The following is a 23,562-nucleotide window of genomic DNA, read 5'->3' as shown; positions in this document are numbered from 1 at the left end:
CTCATGCCCCAAGAAATTAACACGGGTTCTACACCACTGTGCTTTCGGAAAGGAAAGTTTTGCTCCGGCGGCCCTCAACTGTGTCAGAACATAACGGATCTTCGCTATGTGTTCCTCCACAGATGAACTTTTGATGAGGACATCATCTACATAAGCCAGGTTGCCCCTCAGACCCAGGTCGGGCATGGCCTTATGTAGGAAAATGTTGAATTCATTGCCGGAGTTGAGGTATCCGAAGGGAGTCCGGGTCCATGTGTACTGCTGGCCCCCAAAGGTAAAAGCCAGTTTGTATTGGTCCTCCCTACTGACAGGCACGGTCCAGTATCCATTGGTCAGGTCTATTGCTGTGAATACCTGCGACCCCTGAATCTGGGCCAGCCCTTGGTCAATGTAGGGCAGAGGCCATCGGGAAGTATGGACCCGTTTGTTGAGCTCCCTAAGGTCGGCGCAGAGTCTCCACTGGCCGTTTGGCTTCAATATTCCCAGCACCGGACTATTGAAGGTGCTGTGTACTGGACGTATTATTCCCCGGGACTCTAGGTTCTTAATTATTTCAGTAAGGGACTCCATGGATGCGAGAGGCAAGCGATATTGCTTCACAAACACTGGAGTCATTCCAGGGTCCGTGGGAATTGTTGTGGTGTGGATGTCGGTGCGACCACAGTCATATGAGTCTACCGCAAAGAGATCTTGGAAATCCAAGAAAACTTGTTTCAACTTTTGCTTCTGTTCCAGAGTCGCACAGGCATCAGCTAGGTTGACTCTCTCTTCCACCATCTGCCTGAAGCCTGGAAAGACTTCTGGTTTGGCTATCTCAGCGGCCTCCTCCAGCTGGGTGGAGAAGTCCCTGGTCAGAGTGCTGATTTGGACTGGAGGCTTCAGGTGGGAAAGGCAGCCCTCATGGACCTGGAAAATCACATCATCCCTCCTGAAGTCACAAGTCACATCTTCCTTACCATAAGGGCAAGAAGTGCACACCAGGAAGTTCCCCCCATGCCGGGTGAAAATCCTGTCTGGTGTTGTATTGTCCTCACTGTCACTGTCAAAACAGTCCTTTTTTGGTCCTAACAGTTCATTTCCTAAATCAATGGAGAAATGTCGGTCATCAATCGCCATTCCAATAATGGTGCCTGCGGCTAGAGTAATACTCTTTAAGTCGCTGTTATCCACCTCTATTGGAATGCTGTCATGTTCTATGTTGACTAATGGTGTTGGGTTTACCCCTAACCCTTGCTGTTGGAGAGAAGCATTTAGATGGATATAAGCATCAGGGTTTTTCAATTTTTGTCCTCTTTTAACTTTGACTCCCAGGGAGAATTGTCGGGTCCTTTCTGGGATGGTGAATTCCTCTTTAATCTGAATTTCAACTGCATAAGGTAGCAATTGAGCTGACCTAAATGCTTTTTCTGGATCATCAAAGCCCATGGGATTATCCGCTAATCGGGACCAAGCTTTGAAGTTTATTAGGTCCAAACTAATGGCAAAGCGATTGAGAATGTCACTGCCTAAGTAAAAGGCCGCAGTGACGTCTCGCACGACCCAACAATTATGGACTATGCTCTTGTTGCCAATGGAGATTTTGAGCATACACCTGCTTGGCAGGAGATGTTTTGAATTGGGTGCTTCCAGATCCATTTCCCATTTGTCTATCAGTTTGAATGTGGGAATGGCTGGATCTTTTGGGAGTTGGCGGAACATGGCTTCGCTGATGAAGCTCTTACCGTTGTTCACACACACTCGAGCGAGAACAGAGTCCTTCCCATCATTTAACTGAACAGGGATGAACAACTGCTCTCCAATTTGCTGAATATCAGCCAGGCTCGGAGCTGATTTCACATCTTTCTGGACTATAGGAGTGGGAGTTTCTGATTGTGGATTAGTAAAGAATTGCAGGGTGTTTCCTTCCAGTGTGGAATACCACCTTAAACTGGAAGGAAGGTTGATTTTCAGAAATAGAGAGGACCCCCCATCACCAGTCTGTTGTCCTACTGCTATTACTGTCATGTCTGGAGTTTGGTTGTTCTGGAAGTGAAATTCTACTTTGTCAGATTTTTGTTCAACCATGTGGCAGGTGCCGTTTAAACTAACATGGTTGACACTCTGTTTTAATTTTATTGGTCGGCTAGTCTGGGTCCAGAGGACCTTGTTTACACAATCTATTAGGGGTGACAACCTTCTCAGGAGGTCATTCCCTAGTAAACAAGGGGTGCCCTCTGGAGTCACTACCATGACCGGGTGTTTCACCTTGTGTCGCCCAATTTTGATGTCCAAATCCGCAGTCCCCTCGACAGGAATTTCCTTCCCGTCAAAGTTCTGCAGTTGTCCAGGAAGAGAGGTGAGAGGAATTCGGTAATTCTCCCCCCTTCCTGCATTTAGTTCCTCAAAGGCCCTTTTGGACAGAAGGGTAGCTTGGGATCCAGTGTCCACCAGTGCCAAAATTGTACCCTGCCCCTGTACTTGTACCGGGGCATAGTATCTTCCCTCCTTCTCCTCAAGGGGGCACAGGTAATGCACATTTTTGGACAACTGGTGGGCTAACTTTCTGGTTTTGGACATTGCTAGCGAAGAGATTTGGGCAGAATTCTGTGGAGAGCCTTGGGAATCTGAAAGAAAAAGTTGGCAACTGGAGATCAGAGCCATTGTGGGTTCCCCTGGTTCCGGTTCTGGGCCGCCCCCCCCCCTTTTTGGAGGCAGTCACCAGGATGGGTTTGAACCAGGGGATTTCGGTATTGTGGGTTCTGGGATGAGATGATGGGCGGCGGTAGCTCAGTCTCCACATCTCCCCAGTCTGAATTGGCGTCCCTTGGGACCCATTTTTCCTTGGGAGGAGTTCCCCCATCTCTAAAGGAGAAGATCCTTTCCCCAGGATCCTCTGAGGATCCCTCTCCCTCAAATTGGAAGATCTGTACCTCCTCCACAAACTGGGTCTGTTTGGGTACTTTGTTTCTCCTACCTCCTCTCTGCTCCTTGGGTGGCAGACTTTCAGGGGTAGGAGATTTTGTTTCCGGTTCCTGGTTTTCCAGGGGCTGTTTACAAGTTGGGAAGGAAGCTTCCTCCAAGGCTTTACACACCCCTTCCCCTTGTGCCTCCTCCCTGGGAACTGGTGGGTTATCGGGGTGCTGCCCCCGTCATTGTTCTGGAGCACCAGGTCCAGAGTTTGGGGCATTCTGCGGTGGCATGCTCATCTGAGGGTTCTGTTGAGCCCTCAGTATCTGACCCAGATCCCGTGCCATATTTTGGACCTCGCGCTCAAGTTGTGAAACCCGCTCAGGCTGATTCGGGGCTCTATTTTCTCCCCTGGGCTGATCCCGGGAAGGGTAGCTATCCCTTCTCTGGTAGTGCCCCTGGTTGGGAAGATTTGGGTACCCCTCCACCCTTGGCCTCCCCTCTCCCGGATTAGGTTGTCTGGGCTCAGGGAATTGGGGAAAGAAGGATGGATGATTTTGGGGTTGGAAATTGGGTGGATACCTGGGAAAAAAATTCTGCCCAGGATTTGGTGAATTTCTGCCCTCCTGGGGGAAGTTAGGAGGGAAGTTCCCCGGGTCAGGTGCTTGGCTGGATCCCCCCCCCCTTGGGCTGGAGGAGTCCACACATAACCCAAGATTGGTCGGTTTCCCTTGTAGAGGGGACATACATAATCAGGGGAGCGGGGGACCCCATTTGTGGGACTACCTCCTCGACTCCCTGTCTGTGACTGGTCCGAGGGCCTTCTGGGCTGTGAATTATTTGGTGCAGGCAGGTTTTTAGGCCAACCCATCTCCAAATCTAAAACGGGGGCAACTTTTACCTCTGCCACCTTGGCAGCAGCAGAGGTGCTGTTGGTTTTGGGGTTCTTCGGCGCATTATTTTTATTTTCGATGGGCTTCTGCACCTCATAGATCCGGGTAGCCTGTTCAATGACCCAGTCTAAATATCTTTTCTCATGAAAATCTCTCACGAGCTGGGTCATTATATATTTAGGGAGAGCATGGAAAAATGTATGGACAAACTCTTTGCTGTCTGTGCGCACCCTTCTGGTGGTCTGCGCAAAAGCACGCTTTAATTCTTGCACAAACTCTTGTGGGGCCTGATCCTCCCCACATTGCAAATTGTAGGCTGCCTTGCGAGCCTCTTGTGGATTTCTGTGCACAGAAAAATGTTTCAAGATGGCCACCCTGTATGTGGGCCACCTTGAATGATTTTGGTCCTCCAGCCCCGCAAAGAAAGTGGAGTACTCTGGTGAGAAGGTCCACTTTATATATTGAATACAGCTTTGGCTGTCCTTCAAATGAAAAGTCTCCATCATTTGCTCAAACAGCTCTAAGTGCTCCCAAACAGAATACTTGGCGTTCTTATGATAAGGCGTGATAACACTCCTTATTGCCTTTATTTGCTTCAATGGGTCCTTAAGCAAGGCCCTTTTTGCCTTATTGGCCTTTTCAGTTCGGGTAACCCTAGTCCATTCATCCTCTGACTCAGAGGCACTGCTCCCAGAGGTTCCTGTCTGATCTTCCAGGTTTTCCCGGATTCTGCGAGCCTGGGAATGGCTGGCAGAATGTGGGGACCTGGTCTCCTGTGTCCTGCGCCGTTCAGAGGAGTCTTCAGATTCCTCCTTGCTGCCAGGATTTGATGGGTACCCCCCCACTGACCTAACTGGGCAGAAGTTTTCGGGATGCCCTTAATAGGCCTACTCTCCTGGGGTTCCCCACTAAATTGCACAGTGCTTGGGTGCCCATACCCGGATGCCCGCCCCTCAATTCCTGGTAGGTACTGGCCTATGAGCCCCATACTTCTGGTTGGATAGGGTTGGCAGAGTCCAGGGACTGAGAGATATGAAGGCCTCTGGTACTAGGGCTCCTGAGGTTATGCTCAGGAGTCTCCCTCTCCCAGCGAACCTGGTCTCTATCCGCCCCTGCTCCCTGTTGCAATGCAAGAGCCTGCGCTTTCAGTTCCTCAGTTAAGGCCTTACTAGACTCTATCAGTCTCTCCTGCATCGCTACCTGTTGCTGGAGCCTATCATTGTGCTGACAGAGAGCCTCGTTTTCTCTCTGTGCCTCCTGATTGGTCCTGGAGTACTGGGCCAGTCTCTGCTGCAGGAGGGTTACCTCCTGAGCTGTGTCCCTATTGGCCTGCTCCTTTCTTGCCAGAGCATCCTCCACCCTCCTGGTGTGCTCTAACAAGTTCTGGTGTTCTTTTTGGAGGTCACCCAGTCCCTGGAGGGCCAGGTGATTTTCTTCCATTTTCCTTTTTAAGTGGCAGACTTCCTGGCCTAAGGTATCCCTTTCCTGACTAAGAGTCTGCATCTGTGCCACCAGGTCGTCCCTTTGCCTTTGGAAGGCACCAGCTTTCTGGTGTTCTTCATCAAACTCTGCCTGGGTATCCAGGTCTTTCAAAATCAATTTATTGCTTTCCTCTTTCTCTCTGTCTAGTTGGATTTGCAGGGTGGCTACCTGCTCTGTGCATGCCCTGTTGAAATTGATCTGTTGCTCCAGCTTTTTCTGGCTCTGCAGTAAGGAGTCCAGACTGTCTTGGTGCTCCTTCTGCAAAGCCAGAATTCTGGTATCCTGGTCCGTCTTTTCCTGTTGCAGGATATCCATATCCTTCTTTATTTTAATGTACTGTCTACTCTCATTTTCGGACTCCTGGCTTCTGTGCAGCCTCTGCTCAGAAGATTCTAGATCAGATTGGGCCTTCTGTAATGCCAGCAGTTGCCTACTCGCCAGATCTTGGCCTTCAGCACATTTGTCCTGCATGGCTCCCATATGTAAGTATAAATATGCCGCTACCCTGGCAATCTTGTTGTGCTCATCCTTGGCTTTAGGGGCCATATATAGTTCACTCAGGGCCACATGTAAGGGACCCTGGTCTCTCCATATATCTGACTCTGTTTCAGTGATCTGGGGTGCGATTGCCTGCAACCAGACCGTCTGGTCCTGATGAGTCCACTCACCTCTCACAAATAGCTTATGTAAGAAGTGCTCTCTGGCTATTTTCATATCTACCAAGGTCGTCATTCTGGAATTTGATTTCCTTCCTGACTTACAGAAGTTTGTATTTTATTTTTGCAAAACAGACCTTTCCCTTAGAGCGTCCTTTTGAGAAGTGCTTTACAGCGTAACACAGCGTGGTGATCCGACCGGATGCATGTATCTTGTCAGTTAGCACACTGTATTAATCTGCACAAGTGATAGATCTAATCCGGGATCCCGGACGAGCCCCCAATTTGTAAGAAGATTCAATTCAACACTACAGCTAAGTCAGTGCCTAGTCTGGGATACTGAATGGAAACCCTTATTGATATATCTTTATGCCCAGTTCACGAGTTCTGGATGACTACCCCTATATAACACCCCTCTCTTAGAATCCCTCTGACCCCACTGAGCCAAGAAGTAGTTCTGTTTTGCAAGTTTAAAAGGTTTATTTGAGAAATAAGACAAAATATAGATACTACGCTTTTATAATAAATTAATAATCGATATCGCCCTTATAAATATAATGTTAATCAACAATGGGTAATCTGACACTAGCACACTTCTTTATAATCAATGAGGAGTTCGTATAGGATGGATCAAGTAGCAAAAATACTTTTATGATTTCAAGGGAAAAGCAATGAGGAATAAAATGCAGTACAGAAATACTTGAGATGATTGTAGCAAAAGATAATATAATCACTTTTTCTCTGGCAATTCACCCCCCTCCCCTATGCAATGTAAGACATGGAAGTAGATGGAAAGAGGAGCACACAGTTCTCCGGAATGCAATCAAATACAATACGAAATTCAGTTCCTTCCCAGCAAGCTTAGAGAAAACCGGTATGAGTTTTAAAACACAGGCCCAAGTGCTTTGAATGTGGTGGCAATGAAGTGAGAAATATGCTGAAAATGCTTTTAATTCCCTTTAGGAGGTTCAGGGTGAGTGAGAGATACTTCGGATGAGTTCAGGCTCACTTTAGCAATGATTCAGAGATGGTGATTAAGAGGCAAACAAAGTTTTAGCAAGGAAAGAAATGACTGCTGATGGTTACACGTGGCTGGATTTTTAACCAAATCGCAAATCGCGGTAAAATTCGCGAGTGCATGAATCGTGATTACGGCAAAAGTATAAGGAGTCGGTTCTAGGTTCGTTGGAAAGCTGATATTCTAAGCTTTTAGAGGAAGGTTAAATTTCGTTCCTATCCCAAACGGTTCCAGAGATACGGACGATTAAATAAAGGTAGTTTTTCGGATTTAAAGTAAACTCAAAATGACAGGTGACAGCTTGCAGCTTCAGAATTGACAGGTGACAGTTGTGCAGCTTTACAAATGACAGATGACACGATTTCTAGGAGGCTGTTCTACTTAGGTTAAAATAGTTTGGATTAGATTATTTTAACTAAGAGATTGGTTCTCCACAGTTCTGCTAGGTACTCACAATATAAATTTGAAATAGGCCTCGCCACGGATCTGGTCAGGTTTTGGACTGGACTCCGGTTCTGGTCTCGGCACTTCACAGTGATCTGGGTCAGCTCTCTGGTTCTGCTCACAGCGGTCTGGGTCACTCTGGATCTCTGGCCTCTGGTTCTGGATACTGCTCTGCTTTCTCTGGGTACAGCACTGCTTCTGGATCTTTCTGCACTGGTCCTGGCAAAAGTTCTTGGCAAGGGATTCAAGCAGCTCGCCCGGCTGTGAGTAGCTTGCAATGATTTGAGGCCTGCTGCAGAGAACTCAGCTTGTGGTTTTAGGCCTCTGATTAAGGTTCTAAAGTATAAGTTCTAGGTTCTGGAGTATGTAGCTGGAGTCAGTCTGGAACTGGTATCTTCTAGATGTTGTGTGGTCCGGCAAAACTCTCCGCAGCAACTGGATTTGAATGTCTCTACCTGTTCCAGCAGTCTCTTTTTATGTATTTTGAAAATGGGTGTGTGCCTGGACCTAGCTAAGCCTGCCCCTCTCTACTTGTCATTGGCCCAATTCTCCCCTCTCCCATGATTGGGGGAAGGAAATGTGAGCCAGAGTGATGCTGTAGGTTTTATGGGTCAGAGGATCCTCCCCTGGTCAGTTTGCCCACAAATCTATATTTGATTCAAATACATCCTTCCCAGATATACAGTTTGTTGAAATTACATGTGCACCTTATATATTCCTTATGGTCCATGCTTGTCAGCCTCTGATCTTCCTGGGGGCTTGCATTCAAAAATGACAACATTTTGCGCTTTTTAACTGGTTTTGTAATATCGGACATTTACCCAAATTTACACACATGTGCGCAAGGAGTATGGACATTAATTGATGAAGTGTCCGATTTTTAACATGCAGACATTTGGAGTGAGACCCTATTTTCCGCTAGCAACCCCCCAGAATACACCACAGGGTCCTAACGCATCTCAAAATGTTCACAGAAAAATCACAAAAATAATGATATTACTTATATAATTCTGACAAGTCCACACTTTGAGTTATCTATCTTTTTAAAATTATGCCCTGGTCAAAAAGGGGTGTGGCTTCCCACATCACAGGGTGAAATAACTGGTTTATCCACTTCCCCCAAGCTCAGCTGCTAGCAGAGGCACTGCCCCTCCCAGTTTCCCCTAAGAGGAAGCCACTTTACGGCCCCCCAATATAACATTTGCCTGAGTCCAGGACAGGCCTTTGTTCAACTCCCTGTAGTCCCCAGCTGCTCCACCCCTAATCTAATTAACAGGGCCATGTGACCTCAGGATGCAGCCAGGCCTGGCAGCCAGGCCTGGGAACACAGCTGTTGATCCAGTATCAACTCCTGTCGGGGGTAGTTGTCAGGCAGAATTCAGTTTAATTGAGCCAGGTTTCAGCTAAATGTCACTTTTTGTTCCCAGTTTTCTACATTCAAATCAAACTGACAATTTTGACATGTACATTAAATAATGACTTCCTTCAAGTCATTTCAGAATATAGTTTTACATTGTATCCACCTCTTAGCAAGTCTTTCCTTGGTCTGGTTTTGTTTCATTTCTTCAGTTTTACACAAAGGTCTGGTGGTTTTAAAACGCCGGCTTTCTGATAGTGGTGAGTACTGGTAATGCAACCATTTTTGGGATTAAGAAAATGAATTCCCCACAAGAAGGTTGTATCTTTGGAGTGGTCTCATGCCAACTGCGCAGTTCTCCTATTCTGGCATGAATGTGGGCCGCGATAGCTCATCCCCACATCCACCCAGTCTATTGATTTAGTTTGTTCTGGGATAGAATAATGGGCGGCGACAGCTCATCCCCACATCTACCCAGTCTATTGATTCAACATGGGTCAAAACCCATGACAAATTCTCACAGCAAACTCCTTCTTGCCAAACCTGCAGTTGCAACATGACGGACCCTCAATTGCAGCTAGCCAGTAGCCAACTGCTGATTTTTAATAATTTTAATGGTGCTCGATATCCCTGGGATCTTCATTATTATTTGCCTTTTGCTGGTTGGCCAACTTAGTCCACTATGTGGCATACATAGCATTTCTTTAGGCTAGGCTCACTCTGGGGTGTCAACACAAGCTCTATTCCAAGCCTATATCCCACTTGCATAGTTCCAGTCCTGCCTTCTGCGCCGGATGCTGACTTGCTGTGCTCTGCGAGTGAAAAGCGAGTTGTTGTTTGCTGGATCCAGTAAATGCTCGTGTTTTGGTCTTTTTAGGACCAACATATTTCCAGATACAAGTTCTATACTCTGCTGCAGTTTTTAGTAACAATTTTAGATTGTATTCAACACTCTTTCTCCCCACTCCAGACATCCTGTTCCACAGTGCTGCTTCATCACAGTCACTCCCTTTTCTCTTCAGGTATGTTTTGGACTTTCAAATTTGGATTGCCCCTTATCAGCAAAGACATATCCAATATATGTACTGTGGTTAGTTCCCTTTATGTATCCATCTGTCATCTTTCCAGAGTCATCTACCATCTACACAACTTTAAAAATGAAGTTATTCCTATTCTATGGCTTTTCAGAAAGCGAAAGGACTCTTGCATCTTCCCTGCCAACCACGCCAGCCTTTTCTTGATTGACTGGGCCCTGTGTGTTCCGAGACTGAGTTGAAAGATGATAACTATCCCCTTTCACTCTTTCCAGATAGAAGTTCTTTTTTCATAACACTTCCACTTCTTTCTCCACCTTATTGGCCTCTGCTTCTTTTTATCCTCAAATGAAATATATCTGTTTCTTCCCTAAATTCCTATTTTATCAATTGTTTCTCCTGCTTTTATGTGTATGAAGAATTTGTGTGGCTCTTCCAACTCTGTATTACTCCATTATTGACCACCCGTTAATATATTTAATGTTCTTGTCCTGTCATAGGCATAACTTAGTTGCCTTTAAATGAATAAAGATACTTATAGGAAGGCACTGTGGATGCTTGTTCAGCATAAATGATAAACTAAACCCACATATTATCAGGTGCGCTTTGTACAGAATTATTTTCTGTACTCAGCAGTCAGTGTATCATTGTCAAAAACCATAGAGATCTCTGTGGTCCAAGAGGTTGTGGAGGTATCCTCATAATGATAGAGATCTCTGTGGTCCAAGAGGTTGCGGAGGTGTCCTCATAATGATAGAGATCTCTGTGGTCCAAGAGGTTGTGGAGGTGTCCTCATAATGATAGAGATCTCTGTGGTCTATGAGGTCGTGGGGGTGTTCTCATAATGATAGAGATCTCTGTGGTCCAAGAGGTTGTGGAGGTGTCCTCATAATTATAGAGATCTATGTGGTTCAAGAGGCTGTGGAGGTGTCCTCATAATAATAGAGATCTCTATGGTCCAAGAGGCTGTGGAGGTGTCCTCATAATGATAGAGATCTCTATGGTCCAAGAGGTTGTGGAGGTGTCCTCATAATGATAGAGATCTCTGTGGTCCAAGAGGTTGTGGGGGTGTTCTCATAATGATAGAGATCTCTGTGGTCCAAGAGGTTGTGGAGGTGTCCTCATAATTATAGAGATCTATGTGGTTCAAGAGGCTGTGGAGGTGTCCTCATAATGATAGAGATCTCTATGGTCCAAGAGGCTGTGGAGGTGTCCTCATAATGATAGAGATCTCTATGGTCCAAGAGGTTGTGGAGGTGTCCTCATAATGATAGAGATCTCTGTGGTCCAAGAGGTTGTGGGGGTGTCCTCATAATGATAGAGATCTCTGTGGTCCAAGAGGTTGTGGAGGTGTCCTCATAATGATAGAGGTCTCTGTGGTCCAAGAGGTTGTGGAGGTGACCTCAAAATTATAGCGATCTCTGTGGTCCAAGAGGTTGTGGAGGTGACTTCATAATGATAGAGATCTCTGTGGTCCAAGAGGTTGTGGAGGTGACCTCATAATGATAGAGACCTCTGTGACCTCTGTGGTCTAAGAGGTCGTGGGTGTGTCCTCTTACCTGCAGATGTTTGCAATTGTTGTTTCTAGTTTTAAAAAAAAATATCCTCTGCTGAAGGAAGGGGTGAATAAGCACTAAGGCCCCTGCGGGTAATGCACACATCACCACTATGTCTCTTCTCCAGGTCCTTGTTGTTTTCAGGCCAAGGTGGCAATCTTTGTGTGTCAGGTGTACTTTTTTGACATTGTAGGCCAATGGTGTTACTGTAGATGTCCGAACATGCTACACAAATGTGAAACAGCATCCCGTGTAAGCAGTGGAACAGTGAAAAGTAATGAAAATATAAGTTCATTATGTGACATGCTCAGGGCACCTCAATTCATGTATCAAACAAATTAATCCATTACCTAATTAGAGTAATCATTTTTTCATACGGAAGTTATTAAATTGAAAACATGGACACACATACACACATGGCAGTACTGTAAAGTATGATTGTATAAGATTAATAACAATAATCCGAAGTGTAAATTTATAATAGGAAGCACCTAAGCACAGGAGACAAAGTGAACAAGTACGTGAGATACAATTCCCACCAATGTAGGTAATAATTATCAGAAACAACTATTAGGAAACCTCTATAACGAATGATGCTTCCGTAATCTCAACTCGCCACTCGTCCACCTCAGCAATCTCCTGCGGTCCATGACCAGTACCATTTTGAGCAACCATAGGAACCTAAATACATGAAATCATATGTTGTGTTGTCATGTACCTAAAGAAAACATTTCATTCATGTATTTGCAAACACACCACCACAGGGTAACCCTCCCAAAGCCACGTATTTGTTGTTATAGAGCACGAAGCAGTGCTCCAAGGATTTTAGAGTGCTCTACGGCACATCTGCCAAAGGAGTCAATTAACTTATCAAGTTATCCTAGTTTGCAAGAAAACAACACGAGGAAGGAAAACACTTTCTTTGGGAAACAAAAGAAGTAAGAATCCAAAATAAACAATGGCTTGGGTCGTTACGATGACATGTTGAAAGTGTCTGACATTGCATCCTATATTTATGTAGTGTTCTAAGGATGTTTGCGCACTGAGGCTTGAGCATCTGTACTCACCCCAACATGCATAAACATCCGGTTTCCCCTGTCAGGCCTTTCTCTTATAGAATGTAGTGTCAATAGTGGAAACACTATCTCAGGAACAAGTAGGATAGATCACCTTGCATCCCGATAGAGTGACAGATGTCTAACCATTTTAACTTCACATCCAAATTCATATGCTGTCCGAATGAGTATATATTGTTCAAGGTTACAAATGCTTACATTTTTAGGCTAAGTAGTGTGAAAAATTAAATGAGCACCAATTCCAGAATTCATTATTTACTTAAGGATTCATGCATATAACCCTTTTATCACAGAATATTTGTCAACTATAAAGATCTGTGGTCATACTTATGTTCCCAAAATGCTCGTTGAGTTAATGCAAAGCAGCCAGGAAACCTCATTGGTGATATATGTCTCCTTACCTTTTCTTATACGTATATTTTAAAAGGGAGCAATCCTATATATATATATATATATATATATGTATATATATATATATATATATATATATAATTCACTGAGGATGCCTGTGCATTGGCAACTGGGCCAGTCTGTATTTCTACAAAGGGTTACCGGCTGACATGCTGATGGTCCAGTTTTCTAGTGTGTTGTGTTTAGAATGTCAGGTGGAGCGGAAAGATAGCGTCCGCAATAGCCTGCAAAGCCCTCTGTGGGCTAGCATAGTGGACTCTTCCACAGAGTGCATATCACCGGACGGTTGACAAAAAGCTGTTGGAGAAAGGGAGTCGAGAGGGTAGACCTGTGTCTCGGGGAGGCTGCTGACTCAGGCAGTACCCCAGTCAGCTCAAGGCATGGTCTGCATGGGAAACTCCCCTCCTTGGCTATCACAGGTGGTGAAGTCTGCAACGGAGCCATAGCCAAGCCTTGGTCGATGCAGAGGTGTTAGGTGGCAGGGCAGTGGCACTGACATCAGAGGTGTGCTGGTATCAGATGCCCACAGACGTGGGTTATTGCACGCATCTTGCGCGGCCAACTAGCAGGGTGGGGTGTGGTCACTGGGGAACCTGTAACCTGTGAAGAGCGTGGAATGAGTCCCAGTAAATGAAGTGGGGTACAGTGGTGGCACCCTCGCAAGTGGGAACTATGGCACTGTCAACACAAGCGGGGGCATCCCCCCAGATTTGTCCTATGGTGCAAACCACACCAATCGGGGAGTGAACACCTGGCTCTACCTGCATTTGGGCGGTGGGGAGTGGAGCACCTGAATAACAGCTGCAACCCTGGGCACTGCTTGGCCCACGGGGTGTGTTGAGAAGGGTTCACCTCGGGCTCGAGGTGGTGGCTAGCCCCAGGTTGACATGAAGAACCTGGTGCCTTGTTTCACCCAGCATCAGGTTGGAGTGTAACAAGCAAGGCAGCAAATCCAACTCTCTCAAGCCATAAAAGGAGACCCTCAGTAGATGCCCACGGCAGCACAGTTGCTGTGTACCAACAATTAATCCGCCCATCGGACTCTAAGGACAGAAGTGGGGATGATGCCCGGAGATTATTCTGCAAATGAACTGACTCTGTTATATGTGTGAAGCCTCATTAGGTACTGTATGTCCCTGTTTGTTGATCCCCCTGAACCTTAGATGGGTCTTGACTGCCAAATGAGCCTTTGGGGCTGCAGAAGCCCATCTTCATTTCCCCCTGTTTGGCTAGGTTGCTGGTTATCCTACTCAGGATGTTCCCATGGGTATTCTCTTTGTAGCACCATAGTGAGGGGCAGACTGGCTGAGCAGGGCACCATTATTAGAATGTGTTGAGTGAATTCAGTAGGCATGTACCCAGTGTGTCTTGCAATGTTATCAGTAGCCATGTAGTGCAGTCAATGGATTCTTGTGTGTCTCTATGCGTAGGCCAACTTGAGTGAGCATGTTGACTATTCATTCCTTTACAGAGTAACACCTCAGTATGTATGGTGTATATTTTAGTCAAAAATAGGCCCCTCTCTCCCCCCTTGGGCAAAAGGCAAACTAAGTGTTGTGTGGTCATTTCTTCTTAGGAACTCAGGATGTAGGCCAGTCCTGTTATCCTGTTAACATGTTCTTATTGCCAGTTGCCATTAGCAAATCAATGGCCTTTTCAGCTGGTCGAGGTGGGTAAGAAGGGATGAAGTGTTGCCCTCCCTGGTGGCATGGTGGCAAGAGGGATAGCTGCCAAGCTAAGGCAAACATATCTGGGATGCACATGTGATCAAAGACAAAAGCTCCTCTAACCAATGAATTCTCTGAAAGTCAGGTTTTTGTTCCGATATTGAAAATCCATGATCTCTTTATTGAAAATCTATCCTGTAACATAAAAAAGTCCAATTGGAAAATATAAATCCTGTTCACTCTCTGGATTCATTTTTGTACATGTCTTCTATTAATACTCCAACTATCTGTCAAAGCTACTATCAAGGTCAAAGTTAAGAAACAAGATGAACACAAATGAATCCAGTTATCTTGGACTATGTTTGGCGTCTTTGTAGAAGGAAGTGAAATGAGAGGAGCTCCTTTGACTCACCTTCTGACATGTCCTTCCATTGCAGGTGTACATGGCCATATCCAACATAACGACCAACGAGCGTGTTAACTGCAAGAAATACAGTTACCTCAAGGATGAAAAGGGGCAGTTTGCGAATCCCTTCGATAGAGGCTTCCTACTAAACCTAATGGAGTTCTGTCATTTCATCCCGCCCCTGAAGGACGAGCAAATCCAAATGTCGAAACCCTCCTGCATCTGAAGCCCGCGAGCCCGAGGGAAGGATGTGCACGGGGGACAGAATTCACGGATGCCCCGGAACCACAACCCGGGGAGAGTACACAAATCCGCACAAGTGAACTGCCACATCGGCATGTCACCTATTCTCAGAATAGATTTTTATGCAATATGTCTGTTAATGTTTATGTGGTGTTCTAGAAAATAGGATACTCTGAAAACAGGCATAAGAGTCATGATGGTTTTATTAGCAACATCAGCACTTTTTTTTACCTAACAGCCATCCCATTATTTTTATATTTATATTACTTTAGTTTTGAAACACTTGCAATATATGAATTGGCCACAGCCACTCTTGGAATGTTATCTATTTGTTTGTTGCTAGGAGGATAGCCAGAGGCACTGGCCCCAGAATCTGGCCAGTCCTTCACCCTTTCGAGGTCGATACATTGTGTGCCGTAAAATTGGAAAATAAAAACATGCATTTTTACAGTGCTTACAGGGGAAGAATCTGGCATGAGGCAATATGTTCAAAACTGATATTATTTTTGATACTATACCATTTCTTGCATGTAATGTTTTTTATAGTCATCAATTGCATGACCTGTTTGATCCAGATCCGTGTGAGCGAAGAACCTGGACCGGAGAACAAAATGTAAATGCACATAAGTATTTATTTATACAAATGAATTGCTTTCTCTGAATTTCTGTTAACACGCAAACCATTTTTAGTTTGCAAAGCCACCTATAAGCTGAAACCATTGCATTCGAGTACAGGTAGGGAGAAATTAAATATGAGGTGGGACACACAGTTTGTAGGTGTTGCTTGCTATTGACTGTATGGCCATGCTAATCTCTGTGGCCATTCCCACCCAGTTCCTGGCTCTCCTCTCCCAAAACACCTCCTCATGGGGACTGTGTGAGCTCGATTTAAAGAAGACTTGGCATCCTACGTTGCACTTGGCGTGCCTACTAATGTTTTTTCAAAGCTGTCTTCTGAGAGTTAATGACTTATTTGGAGCCATAAACATGCTACTGGTGTAATAAAAATGTAAAAACCAGGTCTGCTTTCAGCCACTCTATTTATAAGCAGTATGTGTGTCCTTCACTGAAGTCCTCTTGAAAACAGGAATTGTCCAGGTCAACAGTTATGGCTTATGTTGAAGTATTAGGCATTTACCAGGCACTGTTGTTAAGATGCACAGGTACTCGCACTGCTACAAAAATGGTTATTTAATACAAATACAGCAGTGCCTGGCAAGTGCGTTTCACATGTCTACACAAAACCCTAAACTGTCGGCATTGCCAATGCTTGTTTGTTGATGTGACAGAGTTCAAATGTCAAATAGTAAACAAAATCACTGTGAAAGTCATGGTTTAGGAAAGGATCTAGTTTCAACAAAAGTTACAAATGTGTCAAGATACTAGGCCGGTGAATTAAGCTACAGGCATGCATGTGCGTGCTAACGGTCAGGCACCACTGTTTCTATCCAACTCTACAAGCCTGTTCGTAATCTCTGCTCTGCCTCCTCGACTACCCTTGTGGCTCCTCGCCTTCCATGTGCTTCCTCGCACTTCTGCCCTTTTTCTCTTCTTGCTCCATTTGCATGGAATTATATTCCCCCGGACATCTGAGAGACTGACGACATCTATTTGTTCAAAACCAAACTCAAGGCCTACCTCCTCGCCTTCAAGTTATTATCCTAACCTACCTCTTGTCTGGCTTCTAGCTAAGATTTTTCCCATGCCTCTAAACTGCCTCTGTCCCTCACTTTCTCTGCCTCCACTCTAGCACTTCGTTCATCATGGTCACATCCTTTATACAGCTGGCCGTACCGTCAACCTGCACTTAAAAATGTCTAATGTTGGTTATCCTTAATCTATGTATGTCCACCTTTGTATTTTCCCCGGTGACTGTTCCATTGGTTCCCCTCCACAACCTGGTCAGAATGTCACTCGAAGTAACCTCTTTGGAAGAAGCCAACTGCTTCCGGTCAAATCTTTTTTTTCTGTTGTATGTTCTTTTGTGATCAAAAGAGCATTGTTCCTCCCTGTATATAAATAAATAAATAAATATAACTGAGAAGATACCAGCTACATTTTTTACTACAAAAGTAAAATAACTTTTATTTCATTTTGTCTTTTTTGTGGAACAACAAATAACAGGAACCTCTGATATTCCCATTTTTACTGATATAATCTTATTTTATACTGCAACATTCGGCAAGTGTTTATATCTCCATTTAGATGATGGTGCAGAAGAGGAAGGTTTGTACTCACAAGAGCGGGGCAGGATAATTAAGACTGCCATCAACTGGCACGTTCCCTAATGGCTCCATGCACATTTTCCAACTTTCCATGAGCAATAATAGCAGTGTACCCACTTATTGTCCCCTCATTTCTGCTCCAGAGATCCCCCGCCCCAATAAGGGGCTCCCTTAGAAAAGGAAGATAGGTATAGACCGAGAGATGGGACCTTTTTGCAAGATAATTTGCCTTGTGCCCTATATTGGGGAGGGGCATTATCCCAAGCGATAATGCAATGAGCCGTCTCACACCCACTTTAAGAAACTTCTAAAAACCTGGCTATTGAATACATTTTTACCCAACCGCATCATACGACTTATGTATAACCACAGTGCTGATGAAACTGACTTGTTGTAACTGTTAATGTAAAATATTGGCAACCTATCATGCTCTAACCACAATGTAATAGTTTTTTTCCTAATCACTTGATGTTTGCCCTGTAACCAGAAAGCTTTTATAACTATACTTTAACCTACGCGGTGTTACCTCTGGGTTTGGTTGTATAATCAAATGCAATAAATAAATAAATAAATAAAATAATGATCCCTCTCATAGTCTGTAAGGCTATTAGCACATACTGATAATGGCAATATACGTTTACGGGTTGCGGTGATGAAGTAAAAATAGTTTAATAATCAGTAAACACACAAAACATGTTATTACATTAAAAGGGTTTCGTTTTAAATTATTTACGTAAAAAGGTTGTCTTTATAAAGTTAGATTTTTTAAGGGCTAGCATGCTTGAATTGGAACGGTTTGAAAAAAAGCCTACGTTAGGTTTAATTTAAAACTAAATGTTTTCTCTATACCAAAGTAAAAGTGGTTTCCCATTGTTAGGGAGATTGGCCGTTTTCATGCTTAACCCCCTCTCTTGATGAGAACCCCTGCACTTTTAGCTGGACTTCTCGACCTTTTTCTTTCTATCCTAAATGAGGGGAGCCTTTTTTCCCCTCATTCATTCTTATTGGCTCTGACTTTTTGGGAACTCTGTTCTTTTTGTTTCATCTTATTCTATGGAATCTGCTTCCCTGCATATTTCTTAAAGACATCTGTATTACACTTTTGCAGCACACAGCACCCTTTGTGCAGTGTTGCTGGCAACCCTTTGGGTTCTCCTTTTTATGGGTCTTTCTTAATTTCTTAGAACTACTGTTCTTAAGGAAAGAGAGTTACTTTGTATCCTTCCTAAATTGTACTTATGAGAGATTACCACACACCACCTTATGTAGAGTGCTATGGGGACACCTAGAATCCCCCTTCTCTCTACTCCCATAACTTTGAGACACAGTGACTACCCTACAGTTATGGCTGGTGGCAGTGGATGTGTTCTACCAACTATTGTGCTATTACATACCACAGACTGTATTCACAATCTCGGTTATGCACAATAGGGTCACCTATGTTGTAACATGGTGGCTCCTTATGTTGACATTTCTCATGTGGTTGTCCTTTTATAGTCCTTCTTCTAGCATTCTGGGAGGGGGAGGTCTGTGGGTTGTTTTGCCTTTGGCAGGAACACTGGATGTCCCTACCTGGGCTCCAGTGTGTCTGCGAAGGCAGGACGTGGGGGAGGAGTTTAACACTCCCCTGCCCTTTGTCTGCCGGAGTACATCAATGGAACAAGTTCCCACTGAGGGCTGGCTGTCCTGTTTGGACAGCAAAACGCACCTTTCTGTAAAATGCTGAGAGAGTTTGCAGAGGAGTGGGAAAACCGAATATAAGGTGAGGTTCAGGAGGTAGAAGACAAGTCGACCACTGGAACAGAAGATCTGAAGCTGAAGACAACCAGAGACTCCTGCACACCCTTCAGTAACCGTGAAGCAACCACTGCTCTCCTGACCTTGTTTTCTTATCGACAGAGGAGCTCCAAAGATGACGACTCCTTACCTTTTGCTGGTGGGACCAACCAGCCCTGAGACAAACTGCAGATTGAGCCATCCCCTGAGGTACTGTGGCCTTCCAGGGCTGCAAACCGCAAATACCTGGGGACCACCAACCCATTTGCATTGCAACATCTTTACAAGCCTGAATCCATCCAGAACTTTGATGAGCTCCATTTGGACCTCTGGAGGCACGATCCCACTCATCTAAGTCCCGTTACCATAGTGCAGGACGCAATCGAAGAAGATCGACCGGTCGAGAACCATCCTTTCTTGGAGCTGATAAAAAGGCGCCAAAACCGCAGACCGACCAAGAGACCAAAGAAATCCATGCTAAAGGTCCTCTCTCATGCCTGCTGCTGTTACATCCCATTCAGAGTCCTTCCTTTCGTCACCAAACCAAAGGAATCAGGAGACCTAGCCCGTCACTTCTGCACAGGAGAGAATCCAACTTCATTTATTTCTTCTAACCTAAGGTACTGTGGGGCTAAAAGTAGAAACTTACCTTAAGCTGAAGAGTCGCTCCAGTGTAACTGGTGTGAATTACAAGGTGTTTGGGGGTCCACTCATACCTCTGACCCAGGCTTGATAGCTTGCGTCCTTTAGGGTATCCTTCGCAGGATCCCAACAACTTGTTTTTATCTTGCTAAGCATTTTGTTTCTAGTGACTAAAGTATCCTGAGAAACTTTGCCTTTCCAGTAGCTACATAAGACTTTTTATCCACTGCTGTATTTATTTTCTGCTAGTTAGGGATTGGACTTACAAAGCAATAGAAGCCTAAATAATGGGTTACAAGAAAGTACAAAACTGCTCAAGTGTGTTTAACCACCATTTTTCTTACTACAGACTTTGTCTGCTGTGATTTTACAGAATGAATGGAATTACTGTTTATCTGAAAATCAATGCGAGTTTGTGGTAGTACCAATAATAAGGTAGAACTGTCAGTGTCTATTGAAACAGTCATTTATGAAAAGTAGTGTTATTAACCCCTCTAAAACAGAGGTTATCATGCTGTGTGCGAAGAGACTGGTACGAAAAATGGCCCAGATTATTCCATGCCCCTCTTTATTTGGTGTTCCCACCAGATACTCAGACACAGTGAAGAACCTAGGCTGTATCTGGCAGTCAAGTATGGACTGCAATCTACAGGTCAGCCAAATGGTTAAGTCAGTCTATTAATAATTGAGACTTTTAAAACCAGTCATGTCTCTCATTGCAGAGGATCGGCCAACAGTGGTTGTAATATTGACCAATGATAGGCTCGACTACTGCAATGCTCTCCTTATGGGGGCCCAAACATTTCAAATAAAGGGATTACAGGTAGCTCAAAATTCTGCTATCAGACTGATTTTCTCACTAAAAAGAAGAACTGAAATCTCTCAATACAGAAGGATCCTTCATTGGCTTCCGATCTCTCAGAGAACCCTGTCAAAGGTGCTTTGCTTAGTGTTTCAATGTATCCACAGAATGGCACCAGCCTATCTAAATGCAAAGATTCAACTGTATCGTCCACAGCGACTGCTGCAGTCTTTCGAACAGCACCTATTTGCAGATCCCACTGGTTAGAACGACCACCTGGCAGTGGTTGTAGTGGGCGGGAGCAGTCGGGAGCGGTGCTCCTCTACTTCTTTTAATTAAGTTTTACCATTCCTATACTTTTATTTTAAAAAGAAACCTTTCAGTTTCGTTTTAAAATAAAAGTGTAGGAAGAGGTTGGAACTTGCACTTTCAGTGCACTGCGCAGGACGTTTCCTTAAAGAGCAGGCACATGTGTTTTGGGGTTTTTATTGTGTATGGGAGGGGGCGCGGCGATGGGGTCTGTGCGGAGCTGTGCAGGCCAGTAGGGAACATAGTTCCACTACTTCTTTTCGTACACTTCGACCACTGCCACCTAGAGGGAGAGACTGTTTTCTGCCTTTGGCCCCGAGCATGGAATGCTCCTTCTTTGGAGCTTCGATGTCTCGAATCCCTGTCGATTTTTAGAAAACTACTTAAAACCCATCTGTTTGCCTAGATTTCGGTTTCTGTCATTGTCTGCCTGTGCTTTTGTGATGCAGCTTTGAATCTATTATAATCATATCTGCGCCTACATGCATTTTTTTGCTTGGCCCATCTTGGTATGTGCGCGCTATAAATAATCAAACCAATCAATCAAATCAATCATTAATTCCCATGTGTGTTGATTAGTTAAAATAAGTATATTACCTACCTTGTGTATATAAAATTAATATATTTTGATATAACTTCTAGCGTGTAAGTGTTTTTTTGGGCAATTGTATGACTGGGTTTAGTGTACTTACCTACAGCTCACATATTCCTCCTAGATAAGCTTGGCTGCTCTGCGATTCAACCAAATCCTTTGGTTAGTACAGACTTATGCAAAGGGTTGGCGACCTGTATAGCAAGGGATAGAGTCTTACCTCAAGTGGACTTTAGATAAACTCCCCTAACACCCATTTGGGGCGTTCAATTAGATGGCGACTGTAATAAAAGCGAGGTGAAAAAGATCCCCATCGAAGGAATGCCTTGTTGAAGGGGATCTTGCCCAGAAATGTCATTTCTGTTCCTTGAATGTCGATGAATTCTTTCTTCTGTTTCCCTGTCTGTGTCCGAAGTCAGAATGTTTGGAATGTAGTCAATATCAGCAGTTATTGACTGCATTTGGATTATATGAGAAGAGGTCAATAACGACCTCCATGTGCTAATTTACTTTACAAGACCAAGTATACTTAGAATCTTTACAGAAATGAAAGCCAGTTCAATTTATGGATGTGAATAATTTCTGGTTATGGAGTGATTTTTAGTTTGGGCTATTAGGTGGCGCTGAAAGCACTACCTTAAAAGCCAAAACTACTGTCATCAACATAAGAGCTTAAAATATGTGCTTTGAATGTGGATCTGTAATGCTTTTCCAATGGAGATGATATTTGAGGAGGGATACACAGTTGTGATCCCACCCATTCCCTGCCCCTAGGCAATGTAATCCCTATGGCTAGGCACACCCATTCCTTCCCACTCTTTGATTTTGAGTGAGCTCTTCCATGGATGCTGCCATCTTGGATGACTCTCTCTAAGGAAGCAAGCCGGTCATCATTGAAGGGTAAATATTCCATGCTTCTTCCTATCCGGTGGGACACAAAGACCAAAACTGTTGGCTTTGGCAATGTTTGTTCTGTCTAGTGACTGCAACGCAAAGCGTCCATTTTATTTTACAAATGGCTGTGATTTAAAACATAAATTCAACTTCTATATTTACTGCTAATTCAATAAAATATTATATTGAAACCAGCTAACTGACTGCAGTGAACTTAACCTTTCATTCAAAAAGATGAAAAAAAAACCTGAGTGTAATGTTTCACTCAGTTCTTGCGATTTGCACAATGTTATTAGCACATTATGGCGAAAGCAGAAGATTTTCCAGTAAGCCTGGAGGAGACATATGTGCACCCTGTCACGTGTCTGCAGCTGTAACATGAGTGGGCAGAGTACGTGACTCTCATCAGCTCCTAACAGACCGGATCCTCTGAAGAGCCTGACGTATGCCTGACTCTTCCCCAGCCGTGCCAGCCTTTTCCAGTAATTGGCCTTTTGGGACAGTGTCTTTGCTCAGTAGGCCTGCCATATTACGACTAGAAACTCCGGGCTCCAACCCGCAGAGCACCCCTCTAAGTAACATCATTTGAATGTTACCCTTTTTGTGTAAACATATTTGTGATTGGACAGTTTGCATAAAGCAGTCTTAGTGGGCCAAGACAATCACTCAAAGGTATGTTACATGTTCTGCATTCCCTATTACAAGTTAACTCTGCAATGACAGGGTATTTCCAATCAAGGTGATTAATATGTAGGCATAACATTACACAGACACGGGCAGCAGAGGACATGCCTGGCTGCATTTGAATTGATTTAATGAAGCGCTTAATGGTCATTTGGTACAAATAGGACCTATCGATGTTCTTCAGCCTCAAGCTTACATGGCAGGCCTTTGAAAGGTCTCCCTCTGCATTAAACGATATGCTGGGTTGCTACGTGGAAAGCCGGGAAGGTTTTGTGCTAGCACCATTAAGGGTCCATAACATCAATTCCAGAAAAAACATTAAAAAGCACTTTACAAATTGTTACTGGATTTTTATTTCCAGCAAGATAGGTCAGGAACTTCATAACATGCAGCATGCAACACTACGGCAAGGGCGCATCCTGCAACCACCTTCCAGAACCAAACTATTGGACAATGTGCAACCACCAATATTCCCATACAATGTACAAAATGCAAGTTATAACATGTTC

At 44.3% G+C, this 23,562-nt stretch overlaps 1 protein-coding gene across 2 annotated transcripts in view; it reads left to right on the top strand.

Moving 5' to 3' along the window:
• The window catches only part of LOC138516180 (uncharacterized), a 341,043-nt gene extending 325,731 nt beyond the window's left edge, over positions 1 to 15,312 (top strand). For both annotated transcript variants that reach the window (XM_069631112.1, XM_069631113.1), the window contains one exon: positions 14,918 to 15,312. In XM_069631112.1, the coding sequence (XP_069487213.1) occupies positions 14,918 to 15,112 (195 nt within the window). In that variant the 3' untranslated portion in view covers positions 15,113 to 15,312. The remainder of the gene's footprint in view (positions 1 to 14,917) is intronic.
• Positions 15,313 to 23,562: the final 8,250 nt, after the last annotated feature.

This window comes from Ambystoma mexicanum, chromosome 6q (assembly GCF_040938575.1).
Source record: "Ambystoma mexicanum isolate Mex_15411 chromosome 6q, UKY_AmexF1_1, whole genome shotgun sequence".
In the NCBI taxonomy this organism is placed as follows: Eukaryota; Metazoa; Chordata; class Amphibia; order Caudata; family Ambystomatidae; genus Ambystoma; species Ambystoma mexicanum.
The sequence above is the reverse complement of the archived record's forward strand: the minus strand, read 5'-3'. Positions and strand labels throughout refer to the sequence as shown.